At 43.1% G+C, this 10,017-nt stretch overlaps 1 protein-coding gene across 1 annotated transcript in view; it reads right to left on the bottom strand.

The window, feature by feature from the left end:
• Positions 1-3,582: 3,582 nt before the first annotated feature.
• LOC117939650 (zinc finger protein GLI2-like) overlaps positions 3,583-10,017 on the bottom strand; it is a 37,130-nt gene continuing 30,695 nt past the window's right edge. Inside the window, exons 10-12 of the mRNA XM_034865120.1 lie at positions 9,279-9,551; positions 6,843-7,191; positions 3,583-6,180 (exon numbers count right to left, since the gene is read on the bottom strand). Coding sequence (XP_034721011.1) covers positions 4,055-6,180; positions 6,843-7,191; positions 9,279-9,551 — 2,748 coding nt within the window. The 3' untranslated portion in view covers positions 3,583-4,054. The remainder of the gene's footprint in view (positions 6,181-6,842; positions 7,192-9,278; positions 9,552-10,017) is intronic.

Raw genomic sequence — 10,017 nt, 5'->3', positions numbered from 1 at the left:
AACCCTTTAAGTATAAATGGGGATAACCTAAAGGAAGATTATGAATCAGAAATATGGTTTCAGTGGCCAAAAAGTTCAGTAATTGTAAGTTTAGTCAGTGTGTTGTGCTCATTTTGTCCCTAATCAAGTACATTATATCAGTCTGTCTTCTTTTAGGTGCATATGGCAGACTTATTGCAGTGTTATTATTAATAATCATCAAAAACTACAATTAAAACTAAACTAATGTGACTGTAAACACATTGGGCTATACATTATATTTTTGCAATTGCATTATTTTAAGCATCCTGGAGTAATAAAAACACATCAGGACATTTTTCCCATGTTTAAATATTGCATGAAATAGAGGGTTAAAAGGTGCGTGACCTAATGCTTTTTCTCTCATTGGTGGATTTTTTTCAGCTTCAACTGCTTCCTGGTTTCCTGCTGCTGCTCAACCAATCAGCCGCAGGCGTCTTCAGCTTGACTGGAAAATGTAAGTAGGTCACTCTTAAAAAACTGTGCACCTCAACAAGTCAACCTTGATTTAATTTGACTATTTTTTAACCACCTGATGTCGAGATTTAATTGATGTGATTCTGTACTTTAAGGTGTTTTTGCGTTGGGTTCGGTCCGAGTGTTTTGAAAGCTTATTGTTCATAAAGAGCCTCCGAATTCCTCTAAAGTCTCAGCAGACCGGCCCGTTTACGGCCACTTGGTGAGTTCAGGTCATAAAAACCCAAAACCGACCTAAATGGAGACGACTCTGAACCGAGTTACTAAACTGGATAATTATAATATTGGATAATTTAATCTTGTTTTCATATTTAAATTCAGAGAAAATCAGACAATCCTCAATGAAGCAGCTGTTGATCAAAGTGGTTCAGATTTATTTGGCATTACTCTTGATTACTGTCCCTAACTTTGGATGTCAGAGCTTTGTTTTGGTTATTTATTTAGCATTTTGAGGCCTTTATTAAATCCTTTAATTAATAGATAATGGGAAAGTTGTGCAACAAAGGTCCTTGGCTGCAGAGCTGCAAAGATTAATCAATTAATTGAATATTTTGGTAATTGATTAATCTGTTTTTTTAAGCATTCTTCTCTCCTCTGTGACAGTAAACTAAATATTTTTGAGTTGTGGACAAGACATTTGCGGACGTTGTCTCGGGTTTTGGGAAACACTGATCCTCATTTTATAGACCAATCAATAATCCATTAATCGAGAGATTAATCCACAGATTATTCAACAGTGAAGATAATGGTTAGTTGCACTTGATTGGTCCTGGACGTGGTCTTCTCCTCAACCGTCGGCCCCCAAGACCCCCCCACCCCCACTCTTTACTTTCCATCTGGTTTAGCACTTAATATGACATTTGCAACATATTTTCTACAAAAGACACTGTAAAAAATGATAAAAACCAACTTCCAGCGATGGATGTGTAACTATGTGAATGTGACAGCTCGTCTCACTCGATTTACCCGGATTAATAAAGGTTATTTGGGTGCAATACTTAAGCTGCTGCCATTTCTAAGGGATCTTCTTGTCCCAGGAGACGGTTTCCCAGACTTCTGCAGGAGGAGGTTTGTGGAATAAATGTTGGATTTCCCATCAGTAACCAGTGGGTTTTGATAAATGTCATAGATTAAAGATTAGATTAAAACAGATGTCTAGGATCTCATTTCATGATGGAACTCAGAAACTAAAACTAAAATCAGAGAATTCCTGCAGGACTGTACGTTGAAGTTTATCGGCCTGGACATTAGATTAAAAAATCAGCTTGAACAATGAAACCAATGTTGTACTGCTTGTTAAAGCTTCAAATTTGTGATTTTCATATAGATAAAATGGACTTGACTCCAATAAGATTACAAGGAGGAAAAGAAGCCTCTGAGCTCTTCTTAGTCTTATTTTACTAAATACCGGACACAAGCTGGAGTGACTTGAGTAAATACCTAATTTGAATTTGTGCTACACTGCGTGTTAAGTGCAAAAAAGCAGCAAAAAATCCCTCCAAATCCCCCCCTTTGGGTTTATTTACATCCCGTTTGTATGATTAAAATCAGGTCTTTTAAACGGACTACAGTACAATTTTTCTGATCCCTGAGTTTATTGGCAGAGGGCCCAAAACACGTCGTTCTCACTGCGTTATCTCCATCAATAAATGAACGTGCTGGCAATGCAGTCTTTGCAAAAAAGTCTTCTCTCCACCTCTTGTTCGGGGGCCTGGTTGAATATCACAGCCCGGGGCTGTTTTCTCTCCCACTTCACATCTCTGAGAGAATAAGGGATTCCAGCGGCAGAAGCAATCACAAACCTCCAGATCAAACGTATCCTCGGCTGAATTCCCTGACAGACTAAAATCATTTGTTCCTCTTGCTAATGCTCAGCTCTGCGTCCCAGGAAGCCCTCGCTGCTCTCGGCTGCTGGGTTTTATGTGGTTTCAGCAGCTGTGTCCTCTGGGCCGCTCTGTCAGAGCTAATATTGAAGTACACTCGGGCTAACTGCAGCAGCAGCAGCAGCAGCAGCAGTCTAGCCTTTTCCCCTCCTGTTAGCGTCCTTTTTCATCAGCTTGCGAGTGAGGATTTACATTACGTCGAGCTTGCTCTTGCCGGCGAGGTAAGAAGAGGTCAGGGGGAGTTATTTCAAAGAGGTCGTGCAACGTCTTAAGAAAGTGGGACGCCTCAGTCTGACATTCAACAAGAGAGGTTTGAGGAAAAAGGGTGCAGCAACGTGGCTTCAAAGACTAAAGTTGTTGTTGTTGAATTATTGAAGAGATCAACACTTCGACTTATACAGGAGACAATCAGGGGACGGACGGATGAATAATCATTATACAAGAAGCAAGAGAGCATGGCAAGGCTTAGTTTACAACTGAGTTACTTGTCTCTTTGTTTTAGGCAGCGCTTCCACAGCCTGATGATTTGATTTTGTGAACATAAAGCTGTTGAATATGATATAATTAAAGACTTTCTCTCCAGGGAAAAATGACATCCATTTGTTAACATGTCTAAATAAGACATTTATGTAGCTGCATCTACCGATATTTTCCTTAATTGATTGTGATCTGGTGATTCCAATGCTGTCTAAAGCCTAAAGATATTCAGTTTATTGTAATGTGTAAGTAGAAAAAGCAGCAAATCCTCGCAATTTAGAAGCTGGAACTATCAAATGTGTGCATTTCTGCTTGATAAATCATTGACTGATCATCATCATTTCCTACCAACAGTCAATGCTGACTTTAATTTACCATGACGAAGATCGTTCCCTAAACTTAACCAAGTAGTTCTTCCTTAAACCATGACAGCGTAGTTGTTTTGTAACCCAAACCATGATCTTTCCAAAACCCTAACCAAGTAGTTCAGTGGTCTCCAGCTAACCAAACCTTAACCAAAGGGTCATAGGAATGATTATTACAGGAAACTCAACATATTTCATCAGATCTTATTCTGGAGGAACTCCTAAAACATCTTCCCAAAGAACAACACCAACAGTTTTTGTTTAAAAAAATCAATGTCAATATTGTATTTCTTAAAAATGTACAAATGATATTTACATTTAACCAGCTCAACGAACTGGTACGACAATGTACAACAGGAAGAGAAACTTAAGCTTGTCGAGCTGAAACGAGCAACTTGTAGAATATAGTTCAGCTTGAGTAATTTACAGTGTTAAACCAGTTGTTGGTGATGGTACATTCCAAGTATGCAGGTATCGGATGAATTACCTGGTTGCATTTTTACACATTTTAAATGTAATCCTATGCAGAAGATGCATATGTTTTGGCTGAGCCAGGCACTTAGTAAACTGATCTTACTGCAGACCTGTACAACAACTGAAAGATTTCTGTTGTTTACATCATATTTACCACCTATGGCAGCAAAAAAACAGAGATATGGCTTTTCAAAAAGATAGAAAATTACCATTTTTTTAAAATTACAATTGAGACTGTACAAGAAAACAAGCGTCACACACACCGCAGAGGCTTTTTGGCACACAATTACATCAATTTTAAGTTTTGAATGTCTATTGTGCATCAGGAGTTCAAAAGTTCAGCCGAGGGGAAATCGTTTGTCATGACATCGAGGTGAGGAACTTGCTTTCTTCTGCCAGAGCAGTCAGCAACGAGCTCATGTCTCCGATGGCCATGTTGCCCGTCCCCGCCGGCACCGTGGGGATTGTCACTGAGTTCCTTGGCGTTGTCAGGCGAGAGGAGCTCCGGGACAAGCTCTGGAGCAGACCTGGACTCAGGGTTCCCGACATGAGGCTGGAGTGATCCCCATCGTCCAGCATGCTATCAAAGTCTATCTGCGCCTGCTCCAGTGCTGCATTACAGTTCACAGTCCTAGATGCTTGTGTGTCGCCTGGACTGGGAGACACTGCATTGTTTTCAGAAGGAGGTACATTCACCGCAGGAGAAACACAAAATACTTGAATCTGCCCTGTGTAGTACAAGGCATTGTCATATGAGTTGTTGCTGCAATGAAGTCCTAAAACTCCACCAGTGGGTAACGAGGAAGAAGCAATGTCCACGTTAGCAATACTTGGGTGCCTTGATTTAGGCTCTGTTGGTGGCATTGGCTGGAAATGGCTCTGATTCACAGTTTGCAAGGAATTTTGGGGGGTCATGTGACATTTCTGCTGATCTGACATCATTATTGATTTACCACAGTCCTCGATTTTAACTTGCACAGGCTGAAATCCAGCATCAGCAAAGTGCATTTCCACAGTGTCCATGTCAACTGGCTCCTGTTTGCATGTGGGGATTAGCATGCTCCCACTGACTGCTGTTGTGTTGTTACATGGTAGATAAGTGGTGTTACTGTTCTTATAACAAGGACTTAAGCCTTTGTTGAACCTGCACTGAGAGCTAAGTGCTTCATTGAGATTTGACGAATGCTGTAATCTTTGTTGCTGAAAGCAGTTTGCTCCTGGTTCAGTATTCAGATGTTTGCATCCTTGCTGCATTGTGTTAACAAGGTTTTTAACCGTCTGCTGGTTGGAGCTGAGATTGCTGTGAAAAGAGCCAAAGTTCTGGTTTTGTTGGAGGACAGCCAGGTTCCCTCGAACCTGGACCTTGGAGGACAGCTGGCTGGCATCCATGTGTCCCAAAGAGACTTTGTTCCACTGAGTGAGTAAGTTGGCCTTACTGTCCCTCGGTGAAGATGGACACATCTGACGTTGCTGCCCTGGACTCATGTTGGAAGTGGACAAAACCTGATTCATGTTGGCATTCACAGCGGCCGTCCTTCTCTGATAGTACAACTGCTGCTGGAGATTGGGGTCTCCTTGGGAATCTTGTTGATTTTGTGACACTCTGTTGATTGGGTCACTGAGGTCAGGCAGCATCAGGTCTTCTTCAGGGATGTCACTAGGTATTATCCCCATCCTGGCGTTCTCGGAAATGCTGGGTGGTCGCAGGCCGTAAGGGTAGAGGTACGGACTACCATCCGGTTGTAGGCAACCTTGCTGGGATGAAAGTCGGCTATGTCTTGCAGGAAGCTGATGGGGCTGCTCTGCAGTCAGTGCGCCCATGCTGTTGTAGCGCTGCATTTGTGGCTGGCTGAAATAATCTATAGCTACGCGTCTCACGGGGTCACTTGCTCGGCGGGGGATGTTAGATGGGACCTCATGGGGCATCAGGCTCCGTGTGGTGTAGCTGTTGTACTGCCTGGAAGGCAGGCCTTTGTTGGTGGTGGAAGAGTCCCCATACTGTGCTGTGTGTGCCTTCAGACCCATTCTGTCCATGTATGGAAGAGGCGTAGGCGGTGCTCCTCCAGTGGCGGCAGCGTATTTCGCCTTGAGGTGGTAGTGCTGCGCTGGGGTCAGGCTGAGAGGGCTGGGTATGCCCCCTCCATACACTCCTGCTCCGCCGCTGCCTCCCCCACACTGGCTGGCCTGACTGGAGCGCCGGGACATGTCAGCGGAGATGGGGTCGTAGGAGTCGGCCGAGCTAAGGTTGCTGGGGCGGTTGGCACCAAACTGCGAGGCCTGGCTTGAGCGCCGGCTAGAGTAGCAAGGGGAGATGCCGGAGGAGCGGCGGCTGAGGGTGTAAACTGAGCTCAGGGTGCTGGAGGTGCTGTCACGGCGTTCTGAAAGGTTTTCCAGCAGAGTCGTTTTACCAGAGCTCAGATCACCAAAGCCGGAACCAGGGAAGGACACCAGACCACCACCCATACTTGGACTCTCCAGGAAGGACCCTGTGAATGAACAGATAAAAATGTTAGACACTTGAATTCTCACCAACTTGGCAGCTCTTTGGAGTCTGAACACCTGATAAATCTGAAATCTTATAAACCGAATCTAAAACCAGCAGACCGTCAAATTCAGATTCGCAACTACAGTAGCTGGTGGACAAAGTGGAACATCTAACAGCTTAAAGAACACCTATTATATCACGTTTTCAGGTTCATGCTTGTATTTTGAGTTTCTACAAGATCATGTGGAGCTTTAATGTTTCAAAAAACATTATTTTTGTCATACTGCCCCTGGCTGCTGCACCTGTGTTTACCCTAAGTCTGAAATACTCTGTTGGGGTACCAGTCTCTAAAAGACCCCCTCCCAAAGAGCAGAGTAGAAACTTTGTTCAGTATGACATCATAAGGAGCCGAGAGTAGAAACAACGGGATTTCTTTTAAATATCTTTAGGTCATTATTTGAAGCTTTGGCCACGTTTAACATGAACATCCAACATTATAGATATGACAGGAAATCCAGAAAAGCATGATAGGTCTCCTTCAAGATTTAGATATTTTTTCTCAGGAGTTGCTGCAGACCAAACCACAGTTTAAAGGAGAATGAATATTGGGAACGTGTTGGGGAGTTCAGCTTTAATCTTACTATAAATATCCTCAGTACTCACCGCCTGCTGGTATGGGTGGGAGCTTGGTGCCAAGGACCAGGGACGTTGGGTTGCTGGTCCATCGACACGAGTCCCTCACTGTCTTCAGCTTCTCCTTCTTTAAATACTCCATGCGCCGGCTGGTGCCAAACTGCTTTCGGAAGTGGAGACCCACCACCGCGACCCCGCCGGTCGAATCTTCACAGCCCGAGGACTCCATAAAGGGCAGGTCGTCCAAGGTGCTGAGGTCCCCCAGGCTTTCCCCGCTGTGCGCCGCCATTTCTACTCCACTGTCATTGTTGGTGGCACTGCCAAGTGGTGATGGTTCGCTGCTACATGATGACTGACCACCAGGGCTGGACTGATACATCTAGAAGGAGGGATAGATGGAAAGAGCAAAAGGAAAGAAAGAAAGAGTAGACCAAAAAGAGCTTAAGTGAAGCAGAACATTTTATCTAAAAAAAAAACAGTTTTTTTACTCACAGAACAGAAGTGGAGCGGTGGTGAACATGGCACGAAGAACAGTGAATCATCTTTTATCCTCCCCCAGCTTAATTGTAAATAATGACTGTTTTTTGGGGGGGAGGGGGTGAAGAGGTGGGGGCGCACCACAGATTACAGACTATCTCAGTCTGTCTGTGAATTGGAAATGGGAAGGATGAAAGGAGCCAGAGTCCAAGTAATCATCACGAAATGGGATCATGCTTCTTTAAAAACTGAACTCTTTCTGAACATTTAGGGGAGCACGAAGCGCTGCTTGTCACACCGACCTGTTTCAGTTAGATTTACATTAAAAACCTTTTGGGATTTCCTTTCTTTCATCTACAGTACACAATCTTTCATTTTTTTGTAGTTCTATCTAGCCAACAAGTACCACTTATCTTGCACTTATTTTACTCATATTTGACCTCAGAACTTAAAGATGTCACATTTTCTGCAGTAGTTTTATCAATATTATCCAGGGCTGTAGTACTCGAGTCCGGTCTTGGACTCGAGCCCGGCTCGAGACCGTTTTTCTACGGTCTCGGACTTGTCTTGGACTCGCTAGTAATTGGACTCCGACTTGTCTCGGCCACTGGTCTTGCCAGATATGTCTTTTGGTCTTTTGGTCTGGACCGAGTCCAGGTGTCTTTGTTATGTTGATAATAATATTGGAGGGAAAGTGAAACCCAAAATGATTGTCTTGATACTGTTATGCATAAGAATTTTATTCTGTCCTGGACTCGGTCTTGACTCGAGCCTTTTTGGACTCGGTCTTGACTCAGGCTCAAACCTTTTTGGACTCAGCCTTGACTTGGACTCGACTAGTCCTGGTCTTGGACTTGACTAAGGTGGTCTTGACTACAGCCCTGACATTATCTAACTCACTTAGCTTGTGCAAATGGGAGTTAATATGTATTATATGGTTCAAAATGATGTCTTTTCATAAAACGGTAATACATTATATTACAAATTGTATATTACATACTGTACATATACAATTTGTAATATAAATGATGATGTCTTTTCTTAGGACTATAACGGTTATACATTATATTACAAATTGTATATTATATATATTATATAGTACATATTATATACATTTATCTCACTGAATTGGCCTTGATCAGCCCTGGTTTCATCGCAGACTAATGTATTCACAGCTAAAACACTGTCTTGATCATAGCGTGATAGTTGGCTCTGTTTGCACAGAGCAGCAAAACCAATTCCCAAAGCTGGAATATTAATCCTGGAGTTGCTTTCATCAGGTTTAGGCTCTCCGACAGGTGTTTGAATGGACTCCACTGTTGGTGTAAAAGGAAAAGGGACGTACACTGTGTCGTAGATGGCATGCAACTGAGTGTATATTTAATAAAAAACAAAAAACAAAAAAAATGATTAAACATGATCATGTATTCTTTTATAAAGTTATAAAATCCGGATGCAGCTGATGATAAAATGAAGGCGTGAGTTCATTCGAGGACAGTTTGACTCCAAAATATTCTACAGTAAACAAGAATTTATCCTTAAATGGGTAAAAATGTAATGTACAAAGAGATTCAGCATTACAGGTGTCAGCTTTTAAGGGTCAGTATCTTATGCTGAACCCCAAGAAAGGGACCTTTGTGTTAGTAGTTTCCAGATCCAAGTAGCAGTTTCTCCCTGGCTTTTGATTTATCTCATTTTGAATTAAAACAGTTAATTTTGGATGAAGCAAAATTGCAAAAGATGGCGTTAGATGGTGAAGTATATGAAAATAAGCCAAAGGTGAGCTCACCTTAGCAAGGTCTGTCCATAAGGAAAGTCAGAAAAAGGGAGAGAAATGAAGACAAGCCGCAAGCAGAGCAGAGGTTAGAATAACAGGGCGGGCTGTTATTTGCAGGACCGATGGACTACAACTCAAATTCTCTTTTAGGACTTTTAGAGTAAAAGGAAGTCGTTAGTACAAAGAAATCTTAACTTTTTGCGCGTTCTTACCACAGAGTTTTCCGTCTTGATGGATTTGACGTGCAGGTAGTCCTCCACACCTCTGGGGGAGCTGTTGTCAGAAATCTTGTCGTCTTTCTGGGTTCTGTCTGCGGTACCGGTCTCGTTCTCGCCGTTCTCCCTGGGCGGCCTCGGCGGGAGGTCGCTGCGCTGCTTCTTGGTGACGTGGGCCTCTGGGCCGTGGACCGTCTTCACGTGCTTCCTGAGAGAGCTGGGGTCCGTGTAGCGTTTGGTACAACCCGGGATCTTACATACGTAGGGTTTCTACGGATAAACACACACACACAGATACTGGTTTAAGTTATGCTCATAAATGCCATACAGAGAGTTAACTGCAGGGCTGTAGTACTCTAGTCCGGTCCTGGACTCAACTCTGGAATCAAGACCATTTTTCTATGGTCTCGGACTCACTAGTATTTGGACTTGGACTTGTCTCGGTCCCGGCCACTGGTCTTGCCCAATGTGGCTTTTGGTCTCGACCAAGTCCAGGTGTCTTTATTTTGTTAATAATATTGGAGGGAAAGGGAAACTCACAATGATTGTCTTGATACTGTCATGCATAGGACCAGTTTTAAGACTGGAACCTCTTTGGACTTGGTCTTGGAACCAAACCTTTTTGGACTTGTCTTGGACTCAAACCTATTTGGACTCAGTCTTGTCTTGGACTCAAACCTTTTTGGACTCGGTCTTGACTTGGACTCAAACCTTTTTGGACTTGGTCTTGACTTGG

This window comes from Etheostoma cragini, chromosome 24, assembly GCF_013103735.1.
Source record: "Etheostoma cragini isolate CJK2018 chromosome 24, CSU_Ecrag_1.0, whole genome shotgun sequence".
In the NCBI taxonomy this organism is placed as follows: Eukaryota; Metazoa; Chordata; class Actinopteri; order Perciformes; family Percidae; genus Etheostoma; species Etheostoma cragini.
This window is presented reverse-complemented; position numbering and strand designations above follow the sequence as displayed.